The 20,317-nt window shown below is 47.9% G+C and overlaps 1 protein-coding gene across 1 annotated transcript in view; it reads left to right on the top strand.

Moving 5' to 3' along the window:
- The window catches only part of LOC144176046 (cytochrome P450 3A24-like), a 148,008-nt gene that overhangs the window by 92,368 nt on the left and 35,323 nt on the right, over nt 1-20,317 (top strand). Inside the window, exons 9-10 of the mRNA XM_077705166.1 lie at nt 6,200-6,315; nt 10,619-10,760. Of these exons, the coding sequence (XP_077561292.1) occupies nt 6,200-6,315; nt 10,619-10,760 (258 nt within the window). The remainder of the gene's footprint in view (nt 1-6,199; nt 6,316-10,618; nt 10,761-20,317) is intronic.

The raw sequence follows: 20,317 nt of genomic DNA, 5'->3' as shown, positions 1-20,317 counted from the left end.
GTCGAACGCATGTAACGCCTTGTTTCGCCTCGCATATTTCGAACAGCTCTGGCATCTTGCTGCTGGAGGAGCGTTTTGCTTTCGAATGGCAACCCGATGCGCTGCTTCTCATTTATGCCACCGTGTAATGATGAAGCTGACGACGACGGTGAATTTTGGTGGTTGTTCTTCCCCTACTTTCATCTGCTGTTTACTGGCGGGGCGACCACTCCTCGCTAGCAACTTGTGTTAAGCTCGCACTGTCGAAGGCCTCGTGAAAGGGCCGTTTTATATGATGAACGCCAACGCCAGACGTTGGGTTTTTACCTTTAGCTCGCGTCTTGGAACGTCTCGTAAAACATGTTGCTTGCCCATAACGACGCCGCCGCATTTTTTTTTATCGATAGCTCTCAGCTTCATCAGCGCTTCTCGAACCAAGAGCTGTAGATTTCCACTGGGCAACCAACGCACCAACACGGGAATACAGTGACGTCAGTGCAAGCTATGACACCTCCGAAAAGCCTGTCTGCAAACTTTGTTTTCGAGGTCACAAAGCACGCCAGAGCAGTTGGACAGTGCTGTAACGGCTACCAAGCACCGGCAGCAACTGGGTTCACTGCGGCCGTCGACTGCGAGCGATACCCGCTCCAAGCCTCCAAAACACATACACTGTTGGGACTTGGCCATCCCAGCTCAGTCACTACTGTTGCGACGTTGCCCTGCCCAGTCCGCTATCGACGTGGCGCAGACCATAGCGACGAAGTGGCCGAGCTGACGGTTATTTGAAGCAGCATTTATATACAATATATACAAAGGTAGCAAGAGCGTTACATGGCTAAGACAAGCCCGATAGCACTTCTCAACTCAGGGCCTTCGATGAGATGCCGCCGCACGACCGCTGCTTCCGGGCTGGTTTTATACCCCCAGGGTTCGGTTGCAGCCGCGTGCAGTTCTAATGCCTCTAGTCGGAGCTATCACTGGCCGAATTATGAATCTGGCGAATGGATGCGAAGCATTGCGTCAGCCGAGCCGCCACGACCGGGAAAGGGAAGGCGACTCTGCGGCAGCGTCTCCAGGCGCTACTTGCTGCGTGTCCGCAGGGATTAGTTCGTCCCAGGCATGATTTGGTCCAGCCGTCGCGATGGGAAAGGGAGAGCAGACTCGGCGGCACCTTTCCTTCTAAGTCGCGGCACGTCTGACGCGGGCGGTTTGACCTAGGCGCGAATCAACCCCGCCATCGGCACGTCGCCAGGTGCTGCGAATTTGTGTCGGGCGCTTTGGCACAACACACTCACGGATACAAAAATGAGTGCTCAAAGTCAGACCCGTTTCGGGGGCTCTTAACGAAAATGAACATAGCAGCACGTAGCGCCCCTGTCGTGTCCCTTTCTCGTGTCCCTTTCTTTTTACCCCCGAACTGCCCATTAAAAAAAACAAATCGACTCGTTTTTTTGTGTTGATGGTTCAGTCATGGAATATTTTTGAATAAATGTGACCGGTAAAACACGTATTCAAAGAAATTTGTACTGGATGCGTCAAACCGCTGAAGTTCACGGTTCATAGATTTGCGGGATGTCTTATTTGGGGACACCTGGTAGTTTGCCGACGCAATGTAAAAGGCCCTCACTGCTGAAGGTGCCCCTTGTGATGATGATGATGATGACGATTAGTGGTAGCATCTTTGTTGCGGGGTGATGACGTGTCATCTCATAGGGACCCCCCCCCCAACCGCTTGCTCCCCCCCTCCCTTCGCCGCTTCGAGGCGCACTCCAGGTCTGCCCCCCCCGGAAAAATAAGAAGTCTACGCCACTGGCGTGAGCTAAGGTTCAGCTGGTTGTTCTGAGGTTTCCTGGTTGTCTAGGATTAGCTGATTATCATGCTTACTGTTGCTAAAACAATTTCCAATCCAATCCAATCCAATGCAATCCAGTCCAGTCCAGTCGAGTACAGTCATTGCTCCTCACGCATGCGCCGCACGGCTCTCCAGGAGCCACGCGAAACGGCTATCACGCGGCTCCGGCGCAGTGTCAGACTTGGCTACTGCGGAACGGAGGCTCACAGCTGGGCACGCGCCGGGGGCAGTGCGTCTGCCGCAGGTATGACGTCACTCCCCTGGAATGCGCAGACTGGCGAATGTGCAGACCCACTTCTGTACACACCCGTACTCAAACGGAAATCCAATCCAATACAATCCAATTTGATCCCATCCAATCTAAATCCAATCCAATCCAATGCTCCTCGCGTTTGAGCAGTGCAGTCCTTCGAGGTCCACGCGAAACTGCTCAACCTCGGCAAGCGTAGCTTAAAGGGACACTGAAGTGATTTGTAAACATTGCGGGATTACTAGCGCAAATTGTAGTTCGGAGTCCGTAGGCCTTGTTTCGACCACTCTGGCCGCGTTTACGCGAATTCATTTAGTATAAAAATCAATTCGAAAATGCTGTCCTCCTCTCTTTACGCTCGCCCATTTTCTGTGGCGTTTTCGTGTGACGTCAGCAGAAGATGAGCTGGAAAATGGCTGCGCTACTGCACGGTTCGCCGACCTACCGATCGAGTCAGTCGGCCCAGCGTTCGTTTCGTCCGCCGGCCGCCGACGGGTCGTCGCTATTCGCTCGCTCAATTTAAACTAAGCCACAACACCTTTGTGATTGAAAGAATGTGCCTTTCTTTACTTTGTTAGTTTGTACACTGTGTCAAACTCAGTGTCCGGGTCGCTCCACACAAGCGCTGCACAAGTGCACATGCGACGCTTCGGTGACTTTACGCTAGTAGGAAAATCTAAGGCCAATTGAAGGCGGGAGAAGAGTCAGCGAAGTCAATATAGGTACTAAGAAAATAAAATCAACTGAAACTTTTACCGTACAGCGCAAAACTAGGGAGCAGGAAGCATTTTTTGCGCTGGGTAAACAAGCACAGCGGTCAGCAGCACGACCGCACATCTGCGAACGCTTTTCCGTCAAAGAAATGCAATTGCTAGACGTGAGATATTGTGGAAGTTTGGGGGACGCTTACTACAGGAGCGCTATACAACAAATAGTCACATAAAGTACTTGAAATGCTTAAAATAAATAAAAGTGTAAACTGGTTATACATTATAGACCTTATATATCCAGGCCGTTTAGTGCCGGCTCCTGGTCTAGTGGTTTAAGGCGCTGGGATCACTGTTTTGAAAGTCGCAGGTTCGAATCCCCGAGAGTACATTTTTTTTTAAGTTGATTTTTTCGTATGCGGCCGATGTTTTCTGGACTGAGTTCACCCTTTTTGGCCCGTAACGTTCACTGCTCCACGAGCGAGATCGCAGAACGCGCGCATACTGGCAATGACGCGCTAGCGAGTTCTCGTTGGCGTGCTGTTGCCACAAGCACCGACTGCTTGCGGGCAGTGGGCCCAGGCCTCAATCAGCACACCCTTGGCCTGGTGCGAACTAGCTTTTTACGAACAGACATGAGTGAGGCAAGCTCCGAATATGCGGGAAAAGCGCATGGCATTTGAGTCTGCGGTGACGCGGAGGGCGTTCATCCACTGCGTAGGCCTCGTCTAGTGATTTCTACGATTCCAAGACGCCATGGGAGGTCTATCTTAGACATTTGACAGCCGATAACATGGCAGAAGCGCGGTAGGGCGATTACTGAGTTATCGAGAATGGCCATCCAACAACGCCATCGGATGTCAAGCATGTTGTTTTACAGAACCGAAACCGAAACTTGTTTTGGGCATCGTCCAATCACGGTGCCCCCCCCCCCTCCTGACGTCACAGCCTTTAGTTGGTGCGGCCGCCGCAAACCGCGCATGGTAGTTCTTCTTTCGCGCTTTGTAAAATAATTACCGATTTGTCAACCGGATAAACGATGAATAGTGTGTTAATTTGAGCCAGTCTACACAGTGCAAGCAAAAACGGGAGCTTGACAAATTCACTTCAGTGTACCTTTAAGCTACAAAATTGAGCACCGAGAAACATTTGTGCGGCAGCTGGTTGCACTATCTTTAGTATTCCATTAGCCGCGTGCAGAAACAAAGTATGGTGGTGATGGTTCAGTGCCCAAGCTCCTTCTATAACACTCGAACGGCCTCCTCTGGACTGCACGGGCGATATCCGCTGATAGGCCCTGTTGGAGACCGGCAGCATGTGAGCATGCACGGTCCAATCAGCGTGACCGCAGTCTCTTTTTACGCTTCGCCCTTCACCTTGACCTCGGACCCCACCTTCGCTCTTCAAAGAACTGTCTGCGATGCCGGGTGGGAAACAACTGAGAAGCTAAGCCACCTAAGCGCGCGCTCATGTGCACAAGATATGTACAATAACTCAATTTTAAAGGTATATTTTGATAAACTGAAAGCGCGTAATTCAAACTTCAATAATTACACTATATAAATAATTCGAACTGTCGGGTTTGCTACGGCTGAGCTCCAATAGAAGTAAAGGTCGTTAATTCGAAGGCGAGTGCTCATTGTCACGGATAATTCAAACTACGTGTCTCCGCGCCGGCATCTTGGTGCCTGGGGTACGTTGCACTGGTTGCCTACACACGACGCTAGCGAGGGTCCCAGACGTGGAGAAAAACGAAGGGTAAAATTGGTACGGGTAAAACCAAAGATGTCTCCTTTGCAGACTACGCTGGTGTGTTTCCGCGAGTGCAGTGCTGTCTGGAGCACTGACACAAGGAAACAAAATTTTTTGGTCAGAAACCAAAACTTTTCGCTGCCACTGGTGACGAAGCAAAGGACGCACCACCAGTGCAGCCGTGTCGGGGGTCAAATATTAGAGGCATTTTTTTTACCTGAACTGGCTGCACTGGTGCAAGCAATGCAGCATATGTTCATTTTTTTACTAGTTGATATCCCCAGTAGCACTCTGCACTGGTCTGCACGACACTGCACTAATCTGCACCAGTTCAGGTAAAAAAAATGCCCCTATTAGAGGCATTTTTTTTACCTGAACTGGCTGCACTGGTGCAAGCAGTGCAGCATATGTTCATTTTTTTACTAATTGATATCCCCAGTAGCACTCTGCACTGGTCTGCACGACACTGCACTAATCTGCACCAGTTCAGGTAAAAAAAATGCCCCTATTAGAGGCATTTTTTTTACCTGAACTGGCTGCACTGGTGCAAGCAGTGCAGCATATGTTCATTTTTTTACTAATTGATATCCCCAGTAGCACTCTGCACTGGTCTGCACGACACTGCACTAATCTGCACCAGTTCAGGTAAAAAAAATGCCCCTACTGTCCCTCCCTTCTCTCGCTCAGTTTCGAAGAAGGCCAACTGGAGGTCTCACGCTGCACTCGCTCGTTAGACCTAACCGTGCTGGCCATTTACGTCCCCATTTATGTGCAAAAGGCAGGACGCAATGACACCCTTTTTACTGCGTAGCATTCTTGCTCTACAGTGGTAGAGGATGTCAGTGTAGGTTTGCGAGAGGGGCGTAAGGGAGTGTGCAATGCTGGCTGCGGTGTTGCCCTCTTCTGGGAATGCCCGTTGAAGGGAAGCTCGGGCGGTGGAGTGTGAGACCTCGTTCCCTCGTAGGGCAGTGTTGCTGGGTGTCCACACTATGCGGACATAAGGGAGGGTGGGGCATTGAGAAAGGATGGCCAGGGTAAGAGCCGAGACTCATCCGAGTGCAAACGCTTGTTAAGTCCGAGTGCAAAGGCTTTCCGACTCATCCGATTCGGAAAGGCTTGTTATGCTGGGAGGACAAATACAAAAAAAAAGTGAAGACGGAAAACGGTGAACCGTGTAATGCCCTGCATTTGCACAGAAATGCAGGTTTCGGGAAAGTTGTAAATGTAATCCTTATAATGGCGTAAATAGAGATAATTCATCGAACAAAACATGGAAAAACCAAAAAAAGAAAAATATAAAAAACTACGGGAAATGGCGACCCGTGTAACATCCTGCAATAATGCAGATTTTGGAAAAGTTCCATCCGTTATCGTTACAAATCTGTAAATGTAGATAATTGATCGGTCAGGACTTGGAAAAATAAATAAATGTGTCTCTAAAGAACTCACATTCAAGTCAAGTGGCATTGAAATGCTACGCATTAGTAGACAATTCCCTAAATTTCTGCAGAATTTTTTGCGAATCAAAGTTTTGACATGACTTACTTCTTTACAGTTGCACTCTAGTGTTTTTATTTTTCACATTCAATAATTCTAGCTTTCATTGTTCAGACAAGCCTTCACAGTACCACGTGGAAAAATAGTGTCACTTACTTTCAGTGATTTTCAAAGGCCTGGTGAAATATGTGAGGCCTCAAGTGATCGGCAAACATGGATTCTTGTACTTCAAGAACGTGTTGCAAGAAATCATGAGGAACAGACAAGAAACAGGCCAGGTACGTAATCAAATTGAAGTGGTTTTGCTTACCGCATAGATTATAGAACAATTTCACAATTCTGGGCATGAAAAAATGGAGTTCCTGCCTACAGTGCTTTTCAAATTGCTAAAAGATTTGCGTAAAAACCTTAATACGAAAAACAAAATCTTGCAGTTTTCCCCGATGCGCAAGAGAAATTCATTGGCACTCACGCATAGTAAAGTTAAAATACTTTTTGTCAACACAAAAAGCAAACGCCTAAGGCCTCCTCAGTGAAAAAAAAAAAAACAATTATTAACCACCCGGAAAATTTATGCACCAACGCTGAAAGGCGGGCTAGTTGGTGAGTTACAGCTATAAATTGTTACAGTTACAGTTACAAAAATTACAGCTATAAACTGATGCACTCCATGCACCAACTATCTCAACAACTGCGGTAAGAAACTACATAATTAAAACACTTGCTTTATAGTAGAACTCGTTAGTATTACGATGGAATGAACCCTTCAAAAACGAAAACGTCAGAGTAAATTTCGTGCATGCAACTGCGTCAGCCCGCGTCCACGAAGAAAGGTGAGCCAAACAAAATTGTCCCTTCTCCAACAGGCCCCAACAGACCAGCACGTAAGCGCCGCAAACAAACAAATAAAAACTGCAAAAGAATTGAGTAGAAAGCCGTGTGTAGTTAATACAACTTCGGTTACAATACTGGCGCTGCTAAGGCTTTAGAAAACACGAACGGAGACCAAGAAAGCACAACAAGGGGCAAACTATCAACTCTTTATTCTTTGCACCGCCTCCTGCGGCTGCACACAAAATAAAAAGAAAACCCCCAGAGGAAAATCGAGGAGAGGGAAGCCAGCTGAGGTAGAAAAATAAAAAATAAAAAAACGGCGTTCCAAGGAACGGCGTTATTAGAATTAGTTCCTTTTGTGAGGAACGGAGGAACGCCACCGTTACATTAAGAGTGAGTGGAACTGTAACGGTAACTCGTTACGTTTACGAAGGAACGGCCGAGGGAACGGCGTTGCTTTTGGAAACGTTCCAGCGCTAGGATTTGGCTGTTTTTGATGCCAAGGCTTTACGACGCTGAAGTTAAAACAAAAAAGGCAAGGACGGCCTATGGCTGAAGTGCGGGAGAGGGACAGTTTGATAAGGAGGCGTCCACACGTGTAGGAAGAAACGCGCACACACAGCTGGCTGGCGCCGCATTTTTTCAAAGTGCTACGAGTTGTGCCGCGCCTCCGCCAGATGGCGCCACGGGTCCCGCGACCAAGAGAAGACGCAGTGAAACATCCCCCTCGCGAGGGGCACGATCAAATGCAGAGCATTTCCGGGGGCGCACGACGTTAAGTAGTTTGCGTTACGTTAATGTTGTTGCACTTGTGGCAACTGCTGACGAGAGAGCGCTCGTCAGCAGTAATGAGTGAACGATATAAGGCGCGTTCGTAGCGTCCCATTCTGTGTCGGCTTTGTGGCGCAGTGGGAAGAGTACATTGCGTTCTGCCCGCAAGGTCGAGGGATCGAAACCGGGCGCCGGATAGTATTTTTTTATATAGTAGGGACAACGACGGTGCGGACTACGGACGTCAACGCGGGTGACATCGTGACTTACTGAAATGCTCTGCATTTAAAATTGGCGCAGCTTGCACTACTGGCCTAATCGTGGAGAAACAGAAGAGCGGGGGTCGAGCCAGCTTCCCCCCACACCGACGGGGGATACAGGGAGAAAGGCAGCACCCGGACCCCAGCATTTCAAAGCTGTTTTTGGATGGCACCGTAATGCGAAGACCCTTGAAGTATGTGCAGTGTGTTACTCCGTAGCAGTCGTCGTCATCCCTGTCGTTGTCGTCTTCCGACGGAACAGCCGCGTAGGGCGAATTCTCTTGTAGCGCGTCCTCGCCTCGATAAACCTGCACTCGTTCAGCTGACCTTCAGATAGCCGGCTGATCCGGTGGCCGCCTCCACGTGAGGATTGTGAAGGGATGGCACGACAGATTCGTCGTCACCGTCTTCGGCACGGCGGACCCGTGGTGCGCCGGTGTCGCCATAGGACGGCGACGACGACGACTAAAGCAGGAGCTCCTCAGGTGGAGTTATCCCACGCGCGGGCCTGGACGACCCCGGTCAGTCGCCGCGAGCGGAGCGCGCGCTCGCATGCTTTAAGCATGTTTTTTTTAAGGACGATAGTCTTTCTTGGGCTACTTAAACCCAGAAATTTTGGTCTGTCTGTCTGTCGGTCTGTCGGTCGGTCCGTCCAACTCGATTCAGCCACCCGGCCAAAGTAAAATGCTTACTGCGCAGTAGTCTTATATACTCACAGCCAAATGTAAACGTCTAAGCCCGCTTTAGATGTTCATACTTGTCAGCTTAGTTGAACAAGAAGAATACATTACGCAAATATAAGACAGGAAATTAGTACACAAGGGATATTTACAGTGTTCCTTTATCAAAAAATTCTTGGATGCTTGGTTTTTCTATAGCAAATGATATTCTACATCTACCGCAGAACAACGCGTACCGCCTGCTGCTGCCCGCGCCACCTCCGGGCGGCCTATGAGAAATCACGCGGCAACAGCAAAGAAAGGTTCCACTAGCTAGGTTTCACGTTCTGCTTGGAACGCACGTGGAGCACGGCAACGCGGTTCTATAAAACTTGAAGTCGGCCGCCTCAATTCACGCGCGTCTCCACCGTACTGCAGCGCTGGCATCGAGAACCCGGCCTGTAGCAGTGGAACGCGGTAAATTCAAATCACCTTGAGCAAACCTTTGGCACCTTGGGAGGAGCGCGACGCAAGAGGAACAACATGAGAGGTGAGCGGGAAAGCGAAGGGAGGCATTTACTTTGCAAAAGTCGATAAAGACTATCGTCTTTTGACGACATTTGCAACGAAAGGAGCGGATACGCGACCATTTTTTTTTCCTAAAGCCACTACACGAAGGTCGCACCTCGCGCCGGGGACGCTGAGCAGTCGCCGCGAGGCACGCGCTCACGTGCGCTCGGTGTTTTCTGTCTACGCCGGGCATACTTGTGTCGGCCTAAACCGCTGTGCTGTTAAAAATTGGCGTAGCTTGCTCCAGTGGTGCAAGGCTGGAGAACCAGCCTGAGCTGGCGGCCTCTCTCCTTTCATCGGAGACGCGGCTGTTGTACCTCACATGGATTTATGAATTTGCCACTGAAAGTTCTCCATGAGTGGCTGCAGGCCCGGATCATTTTTTTCCCAGGATTTCACACCTGATCTAAAGTGGACCGCGCTAGCACGTGCTACAACCCGCGGAAACCACGGCGCTCCCGTGCGGCAGCCAGCGCAAAATGTGGCATGGTGAGCCTTGCCCGACTAGGCCAGCTTCGTCAACCGAAATAAATGAACGGTGCCCGCGACTGCGGGCGTTACGTGCTGCGGCTTTTACTCTGTTTTATGTCATGCGGGAAATCATAACTGGGTACAATCTGCGCATGCGTGAATAGTAGTGCGGTACAGCGCACTACGTCAAATGTGTTGAAGCATTAAGGGGCCGTTTGCGTACCAACTTGACGTGACGAAACTGAAGCGGCCGACGTTCACCGTCGCTGCCCACCGCACTCGCTGCGACGGAATATAGAGCGTTTACAACAAGAAATTAGGCCCACGTAAACCAGATGGCGCTAGCATCACACTTGGCACAATTGGCCTAGTGACCGTGATTTCGGATTCGGCCGTATACTGAGGTGGTTCGCACCGAAGTGCGTCGTAAGCAAGGCGGCAATCACAGGTTGCGAAGTCGAAGCCGTTCACATCGGCGCTCATCGAATGCCCGTTGTTCTTCCTACCGGCAGAATCCGGTGGTGACACCTGGCCAACACCGCCTTGGGCTTTAGAGATCATCGTTTTGGGTCTCGAGCGAACGACACCATAAATCCTGGGGTCCTAATAGTCTTAAGCAGTCTTAATACTGCTAGCGCGGTAAAATGACTTTCTTGACGCTGACTAATCGTGAGAGTTTTGGGCAACTCGCAACAAGAAGCCGGAATCAAGCGGGCATGCTTTAATTTCGCGCCTATTGCAACACTCTGGACGCAGAAGTTACATTTCAGAGGTGCAATAAAGTGAGCCGGTAACGTAAGGGTGATGTTTTGTTTATAAAAGAAACCCCGTCTGCAACCTTTCATCTGTCACTTTGCGTTTTCTGGCTGCGGTACTGGTTGATGTTCATCTGTGAAGATCTTTACGCGGATAAAGCTGTGCAGAAAACTCGAAATTAGAAAACCCGCACAGAAGTAAAAAGAATTCGCCATTTTCTCAGTGCACTTAAATCCCAGAGAAATCATTTTTTTTTGCAGCGGCACGAGGACTTCCTTCAGCTGATGATGGACGCTCAGAGCGGCCACATGGCGTCGTCCACTGACAACGGGGTCGAGGCGAACAGCAACTTAATAGACATAGGTTCGGAGTCAACATCGGACGCAGCGGTCCCTACGAAAAGTACGTACGGAAACTGTAATAAACTGCCTCGTCCACATAAGTACTGGGCTGTTCAACATTCGCAGTAGTGAGCATGTTGTGGGGAAGGAAGCCATGCAACTCCTCATAAATGCAACTTATGGTTCCGCCACCCGACTTCCAGGAAGTGGTTATGCGTCGAGTTCAGTCGATTGTAGCATGAGTGTAGGGCTAGATGCAGCTGTTAGAAAGCAGTTTCTCCTGGACAACAAAAAAAGACCTTCTTTTGTGTGCCCGCAGGATCATTAGGCCTTACAAGTAGAATCATTACAGGGCGTTTTTCAATCATTTACATTTCCATTGGTGTCCGCATCTTCACGCTGGTAGTGACTTGGTAGAACTTTAAAGCTCTGCACCTTCAGCCTCCAGGGATTTTTTGCCTCAACAGGCCGACCAGATTAGGCCGCCGGCACGACAAGAGTTAAAAAATTAAAGCACACGGGCTTGGTGGGTTAAGCACAGGCGTATGAATGGAATATTGTTTTTTGCGGGAAAGCCTTAGGAACCTCCTCAACTGAAAGTAGTCGCAGTCGTTGTCGTAATAGACGTCAGCACAAAGGGTACCAACATGGCTGCCATTGTAGAGAGAAAATAAATTGGGCTCGTGCTGGATTTGCACTCGGCTCGACAGAGAAGCAGCCAAGTGCTCTAACCACGGCGCTGACCCGGCTTTTTTTCTATCTTTGTTGCATGGAAGACAAGCCCGAGAAGCTTTAGAGTCGCACCCTAAGGAAAATAACAGTACATTTACTGACACATATTTTAAAAGTCCGGCAGGCACACACACACGCCTCAAAAAAATGCAACCAGTCCGGCGGCTGCGGTTGCGCCCCATAGGCACTATACACAAGCGCACATTGTTCGCGAAAAATTGACTGAGTTCCCCGATGTTCCTCCGCATTGCGGTCAATCGTGCGACACTACCATAGGGTAAGCAATCCGATCACCCCAATAAGGTCGTAGGGCACATAACAGTTCTTCGTCACTGGGAAGAATCGTATATACTCTACGGGATGACGTTTATGTCCTTTTTAAGCGTCCGCTGCAGAACATCGAAAAAAAAAATCACAGGATCCCTCTACTAACGACGAGAGATGGACGGGAAGAGCGTGGGGATCGCCAAACGGTACTGTTACTCATAGTAAAAAAAAAAGGAAAAGAAAAGAAGCACTCCCCGCCGGAGAATTGAACCCCGGTCTGCCGCGTGACAGGCGGGGATACTGGCCACTATACTAATAAGGAGAGATGACCGGGAACAGAGTACAGTTCACCAAACGGTACTGTTACTCATCGCAAAAAAAAAAAAAGAACAGCAAAAGGAACACTCTCCGTCGGGAAATCGAACCCCGGTCTCTCGCGCGACAGGCGGTGATACTGGTTACTATATTAACGAGGAGAGATGACCGGGAACTGAGTACAGTTCACAAAACGGTACTGTTACTCACCGCAAAAAAAGAAAAAGAAACACCCCCCGTCTGGAATCGAACCCCGGTCTCTCACGTGACAGGCGGGGATACTGGCCACTGTACTAACGAGGAGAGATGAATGATAAAAGAGTAGAGTTCACCAAACTGTACTGGTACTCATCGCAACAAAAAAGAACAGGAAAGAGAACACTCCCCGTCGGGGAATCGAACCCCGGTCTTCTGCGCGACAGGCGGGGATACTGGCCGCTGTACTAACGAGGAGAATTTTTTTTAATTGCCGGTTTCAGACAATCCAGAAACAACGGTACATATAATAAAGTCACTGACTTCACTCAAGCCAGCGTAACATAACTAAAAATGCGGCATAGATAATACCTTTTCAAATTCATGCGACCATTCAGAAAGAACATTGTTGACTCTTCCCCATTTCTGCAATACGTTGGGCACTCTCGCAGATATATTGCCTTGCCCGCCTTCTGTCTATATCACAGTGCCGAGCCGCCACTCGTGACCTCCATATTCAATGGAGGACCAGCAACATCACAAGGTCATAAGGCACTCCATTATCGTCTTGCACCGGTAAAAACCGGATGCCATAAGGGCTCACTGGAAACTCCTTTTTTTAATATTCGCTGAAGAACGTCCCACAAAAACACCCAATCCCAACAATCCAAAAGCACATGTTCCACCGTCTCGGGCCACACAAAGAACAGTTAACACCCCATGGCACAAACAGACCCTTCTCCAACATCCATGTTTTCAGTCTAGCATGCATTTTAAAGAAAAATGTTTTAACACCGGGGGAAATGGCCATAGCTTTTACACGTTTCAAAACATTCTGCCCGGAGCCCACCGGAAACATGGATCGGTATAAAGGAACTGGAAAGCATATTTCAGCAAGATCTTTATACAAATTTTTCTTCGACACGGCACTCAAGTACTCCATCGAGAACCGTACACAAAGAAATTGTGTCGCTTGTACAACTTCGTTTACATACCCGTGCACTGCTCTGCTGTAGCTTTGACATGACGTAACAATGAACAATGACGTAACAATGACGTATCAATGAATGACATTACGTAACAATGACAATCAAGTCGGCCTAGCCTGACTTGAATAAAAGTGCGTAGGAAGGGGTCCTTTACCTCGCGCGAGAAATAAAAACGATTCACAACTTGTCTAAAAAAAAAAGATTCGAGAGCGATAAACCGTTTTCACGTACTCTTCGAAAAAGATTCGTACTACTTGTCCTTTCCCAGGACGAGCCCCAAACAAAAACAGCACAAATGCGATGCAGACGCTGAACTTTGGCTCGAGAACAGTGGTTGACTTGCAAAACGTACCAAAGCTTCGCGAACAAAAATATGTTTCCCACTTGCCGTGCCAGAATCCCAAGCACTTGCACCAATTTACAAATCTCCCAGTATACTCACAAAACTTCTTAAGCAACGCAACTGCACTACTAATGCTTTTTCTGTCACGACAAAACAAAGCGATGTCGTCCGCGCATGCCAATACACATACCTCGCATGCCTCCAACTGGAAACAATGGATAGTATTGCTGTTTATTATGCTAGCCCAAAACAACTCGATGTACAAACAAAAGAGCAAAGGGGGCAGCGGGCATCCTTACCATACTGAACGTTTACATTTATTGGACGGCTCACTGACTTGTTACCAGCCTTGTTGAACACTCCTTATACGCCAGTCTTACGCCCTCCGTTATTACTTTCCCTGGGTTTACTTTTTCCAAAATAGTATAAACTAGCTGATGAGAGACCTTATCAAAGGCCTTCCCAAGGTCTATTTTTAGCATGGCTACAACCTCATTCATGCCGTCAAAACACACGAGAATGCTCCGTGCTATGTGTGTATTACTAGTTATAGACCATCCTTTTATTCCACACGTTCTCTGTATATTATCACCCTCTGTAACCTCTTTGCTAATACTTTCAATAATGTATTATAATCTACATTCCCTAAAGATATCGGCCTATACACAGTAACTTTTCTGAGCTCTTCTTTTACGTCTGTTTTGGGTATGAGAACAGTGTGCGATTGTGAGGACGAGGGGGGCAGTCTTTCCAGTGTGTAGACTTATGTGTACAGGTCACATAACACTGGACTTAGGTCATTGCGAAAAGCTTTGTAAAACGCCGTGCACAACCCGTCGGGGCCTGGAGACTTTCGCGGACTTAATATGTAGGTAGCCTTCCTAACCTCTTCCACTGTAATTGGTACTTCTAAATTTTGTTTTACCTCGTCATCTATCGTCGACAAGAATCTTAAAAAATTGTCCTTAAACCCGTCTGAGTTTACAAGTTGGCACGAAAACAAAGCATCATAAAACTCACAAAAAGCATTGCTAATTGCTTGTTGCTCATCATGAACTTGCCCGTTATACTCTATTTCCGCAATGAAGTAGCGGGTGGCGTATCTCTTTTCAGAGCTAAGTGCTCTCTTTGTAGGGAATTCCCCTAATATGAACTTTTCCGCACTGGCTCGCACTATCGCGCCATAATATGTTTCTTGTTCTATAGCCTCTATCTGATGTTTCAAAGTTTTAATGTCGTCCTTGAACAGTCCAGGTGACTTGCACTCTAGTGCAGTAAACGTCTCCAGGTTTCCTCTAAGCAGGACTTCCTTTTTTCTTTTCTCATAATTTAAAGGAGTTGTCCTTTCCAGTGCTGTCATCTTAATTTATGCTTTGAAGTTCTCCAACTCAGCGGCACAGTTCAAGATTCCTAATCATTTTCGTTACTTCTTTTACAAATTCTTCATCCTTCAACAGTAGGCTGTTCCTTTTCCATAAGTCCCAGTTGAACGTCTTTTTATCTTTTCGCTTTCCAATCTAGAATGACACTAGGCAATGGTCGCTGAATGACACGGGTGTAACACTATACTCCGAGCACTCCGGCAGAAGTTCTAACGATATATATGCTCGGTCTAATCTTGCGTGGCTTGTGCCTTGAAAGTGGATGAACTGTATCAGCGTCTTACATTCCGATGCATCCCCCACATCTTCCAAACCAAACTCTGCCGCGATACCATTCAATGCAATCGTGCTTCCGTTGCGATAAGGAGTACAAGTAGATTTATCGCGAGCCGAACACACACAATTAAAATTTCCATTAACACGAGAACCCGTTCTGTGTCAAGCAACGCCCATAATACTTCGAAAAACACTTTATTTTCATCCGCTTTTGTCGTCGCGTAGACACAAACAGTACGCCATTCTTTAGAGGCTAAAATAAAATCACAAATAAAGCACCCAGATAAACTGGACGTCACGTCTTGCCCTACTGCGCCGCTACTCGGACGTATTAAAATGAGACAACCAGCCGATAAGCCGACGGCATGGCTGACACTGACTTCATAACTTGAACTGAACACTCCCACCATCCTTTCTGTGCTTTGCTCGGTCTCTAGTTTCGTCTCCTGGAAGGCTCCGACGCTTAACTCCCTTTCGCTGATGAGTCTGTGCAATTGACTCTGACGTTTGCGCCCAGAAAGACAGCGTACATTAAGGGTGGCACAACGCAAATGATGAAATGAACACCGCATGAATGGAAGATGAAGGCAAGTAGCACACTATTACACACACGTTTCAGGAACACTGGCCCCGCCCCCTTTTCTACCCCTCAAAAAAAGAAAAAGTGTTGTCCGTGCCATAACGCTCATTGAAAGACCTCCCTAAAAACAGCAAACGTTTCGCTTACGGAGCCTTCCCCGCCGCAGGTCCTCTGTCGTAAGGCGTGGAGTTGGGCTTTGGCTTGAAGCTTGGGCGCCTCAGCATAACCCCGCCCACAGTCGCTTTGACGTTACCGGAGTCACCAGAGTCCTCGCGCTTGTCTTCCTCCTTCCGCGGTCAAAATCCCCCCTCCACCTCAGTAGAACTGATCTGGACCCCTGCTCATGCCGGGCTAGGAGGTAATGAGGCGGCCCATTCTGCTGCTCGAGGGTTCACTTTCCGAGCCGGCCCCAGCCTCGTCCCCTCGCACGGTGCCAGATCAGCCAGAGATAGCCTACTCAGCTATCACGACATAGCGACACATTTCCGCCTCGCCCGCCGTGTATATCCCCCTGCTCACGTCAGTCTCGCCAACGTGCCAGAACGCACGTGGCGCCTTCTTCAGACAGGCAGCCTCCCCTGTCGCGCGCTGCTCCATCGCATTCATCCGTCCTTATTTCCCTCCCCGAACTGCCCATCATGCGGCATTCCCGCCACCTTATCCCACACCATGTGGGCTTGTCCCAATGATCCTTTTCCCTCCATCACCTGCGACGAGCACTGGGAGAGGGCGCTGGGCAGCTCTGATCCGGAGGTTCAAGCCTCCCTTACGAATCGGGCTGCCATTGTCGCCGCCAGGCTAAAGCCTGCGGCCACCACGTCCCCGTAACAGAGCTTGACTAAATAAAGTTTACCTCCTCCTCCTCCTCCTCCTCCTTCCGCGGCCGCTTGGCGGTGGCTTCTGCGTCGTCTCCATCGCCATCACCTGCGTCACGCACTTCACGAGTTAAGGCGGTGTTCGTCGAACCCGCCCCAACACACTCCTCACTTTTCACGTCGAGCACATGTGTCACCGGCGCTGGGTCGTTTAGGGAGGTCGACCTCTCCTGCGTGGGAGCAGCCGGGCTCCGCCAACGTGTCCTCGGGTGCCGCCGCACCACCTCCCCCGGCCGCCGCCTCCGCCTCCTCCGCGTCCATTCGGTTTTCGGCGGCGTCCGCTAAACTTTACAATGAATACCATCTATAGTATACACAACACCGGACTTAGGCACACTCTAAACTTTTTATAGAATGCCGCGCTTAGCCCATCGGTGCCAGGCGTCTTTCCTGGGGTGAACTCTTCTATTCGCCGCGAGCTCGACATGTAGGTGGCGACAGCGTCGCCCTGCTAGTGTGGATGCTCCGCTGAGCGGCCCGTAAGAATGCACACTGTGGGCGCGCTTCGTGCCTTTTTCCCGCCGTATGAGCGCACGAAAGGTGCAAACAAGAGTGGTATGCTGTAGTTCGGTTCCTCAACGTTCAATGTATAGCATGGAAGCGGCAGTCAATTTTCATTACTACGCCAAAAAAAGCGACGACTCATCGGGAATATCAGAATGGCCGTAATTGTGACAATAAACGTGTACACTGTGGTTCGTAGCAAGCTCGATCTTTCCAGACTATGGCTTTGAGCCTTCAATCGAAACAAATCAGGAAGAAACAAATAATAATAAATAAATAAATAGAAACAAATCAGGAAGCCTCGATCTCTGAAATTCAGTTTACAACGGCAATCTCAATCGCTTTCACTGGTAGCATGACACATTCTTGCATTTGTGGGATGCCCTGAAATGGTAACACTACTTAACTGCCCCGAAACTCTTTCTAAGAGCTTACGATATTTTTTGTGTGTTCAAAAGGCAACATGAAATTACTGAATTTTGATCAGCGCAGAGATGTAAATGTAACCGCACTAAAGGGTCTTTTAAATGAAATTTTAGCGACTCTGAAAGAAGGTTTGATGAATAACGGTTACGGATCACTTATTCACGGCTTTCGTCGCAAGTGAATTCGCGAATTGAATTGTGAACGCACGCAGTACAATGAACATCTCATGTTTAGCTAGGTTTTCGCAAAGTGACAAGCAGGTTTACGGTGTGCAAACCAAGCTTCTGGGACCTCACAGTGAGCACAAATTTTCTGTTACGGCTGCTCTGTTGACCATTTCCGTTCCTTTTAAAATCTAACAGGCGCCTGCAACAGAGAGATGTGTTTGCATTCTTGCGTATAAGGTCGCTTACGAACCCCAAAGATGGCAATAAATGAAGTTGCGCTGTTGCAGATGTAGTAAAACATTTCCTTTTTTATTTCTCGTTGGGAATCAGCGCAACGGGTTCCCGGTAACTACCTTGTTTTGTAAAGTGAATATCCCTTTGTCTTGGCATTTAATTCTTGAGGATTGGTTAAAAAATGAAATTCTGTGCATTTCGTTTTTTTTTTCGGGAAGGAAGGTGGGGGGGGGAGTCCTAACTACACTAGGCGTTGTGTTCTGTAGCGGTGAAAAAGCAGTATGTATTCTCAAAACTGTTTAACCCCCCTTTGGTTGGGGATTGTCCAGGAATTGTGGCTCGACTTTTTCAAAATTGTATTAAAAGCAAGCATTGTGGGAAAAAATTAAAAAATTAAAAAAACAGCGAGTCATGGCACACACCCCTCACACATGTGGGCAACAACGTGCATTATATTACGCGTTTTCTCCTCTTTCTTTAAACTTAGGTCCACCTTAAGAGGTTCAGACATGACCATATTAGGCATTTGGTTATGCTGAGTGAGACACGTTTCTGGACAAGGTGATTCATGTAGGATTTGAAAATGATATATATGAAAATGACACACGAAATGCCACATGACAGACGCAAACTCACACCTGCTCAATTTTACCGAAAAATCCCCCCTAAATACTCTTGCGCATCCATAGAAACGTAATTTAAATAATACGTAAAATTAGCAACTCGATACAGTTGAATAAATGTTTATTCCTCCTCCTCAGTGTAAACAACGACTGTCCAAAAATGGTATTTATTTTAGAAAAGGTACGGGAAGGACACCGATCACACAGGCGCTTGCGGGTGTAAAATACGTGTCCGGTAATCTATGGGTGATAGCGCACGGGTCGTGTGCAGTGTAAATGTTTTTGTTGCTTTCTTCTTTCTATAAGGACACAGCGGAATTTTACAAGGGTGTGGAATTTAAAAGCGTATGCACAGGTCTTGTCGCTTCTTACCCGTTTAGCGTACTAATCTTTTATCCTTTAAATAATCTCCACGCCACCTTCAAAAAGCACCCTTCGACGTTCCCGAAACGGCAGACGACTGCACTCAACAATAAGAAAGGTGCAATGTGTGAAAGCAATGTTTATAACACGTTTCACACTCAAGCGGTGACCAGGGCGGATATGTTTCGTGGAAATAAATCTGCGCATTAACCCACAACGGCCGCTGATTATTGCGTTTCTAGAGGAAATGCGCAAGCAGAGGTAACTATGTCATTTCTTACTGCCAAACGAGCACACATATTGATTGTTTTGTCGTGTGCAGCACGCGTCTTGCGCCGCACGCAACGTGAAAAAGCAGACGACGCGAGAGCGCCATCCACACTAGGAGCGGTTCGTCCCACCGCCGCCAGGGGCCGACTGTGTTCGCGCTCGGGGCGAATAGCTTTTCTTACTTCATTCTCCGTTATGTCTGTTTCGAGCAGTGCTGATATCTCTTTGTCTAGGCATGGCAACAAGCTCAAATTAAATCAAATCATAGGCTTATTTGTTTCAACACAAGGTTGGGGTTACATCAGGCGAAAAGCAGTTGTGTACTGCTTGAGGGTGCCTGACGACCCTTGGACGACAACATGTTGACGATAAAAAGTACTGCGTAAAATGGCCTATTTACATCCTAAAGTACTTGCAATAAAAAGTAGCATAAAATCGTATGCTCAAACATAAAAAGCGGCACTCACCAGAAAAAAGCATGTCTACAAATTATTTGTTCACAACTAGTTGTCTAAAAAGTATTACACCAGTTGTTTCCGGGTAACAATTCCAATATCAACACATTTTTTTCCCACGTATTAAGCAGAAGAGGTAATGAGTATGCGAGTGATTGCAGTACATAGTCAGTGCGTCGGCGGGGTACAAGCCAGTTGTCATTGCATCTAGTGCGTACATCCGTAAAATTTTTGGATAACCCAGATACTGAGTGAAAAAATGATTTGAAGCTCTGGTTTGAGAACAAAAAAGAATAAAGCAGGCGAAACTCGTATGTTCGCGGAAGGGGTATTATAACCTGTAAACAGCGGCTTTGTCGTGTGCGCAAACGGGACATTGGCCATACTACGCAGTGCTTTCTTTTGCAAAAGGTGAATTGCGTTTGTATTTTTATCTGTAGTCGTGCACCAAACAAGTGTGCAGTCATTGACGTGCGAAGGGAATAGGGCATGATAAATTTGCAGCTTGGCTTTTGTTGGGGAAAAATGGCGGCATCTAGCTAGCGCTCCCGACGAAGATGATAAAGATTTTTCTACAGACTGCACATGGCATGTCCAGGTCATATCATTACAAAAAGTTACC

The sequence above is a fragment of the Haemaphysalis longicornis genome, unplaced genomic scaffold, assembly GCF_048455015.1.
Source record: "Haemaphysalis longicornis isolate Haplotype H1 unplaced genomic scaffold, Haemaphysalis longicornis Haplotype H1 scaffold_3, whole genome shotgun sequence".
Taxonomy (NCBI): Eukaryota; Metazoa; Arthropoda; class Arachnida; order Ixodida; family Ixodidae; genus Haemaphysalis; species Haemaphysalis longicornis.
This window is presented reverse-complemented; position numbering and strand designations above follow the sequence as displayed.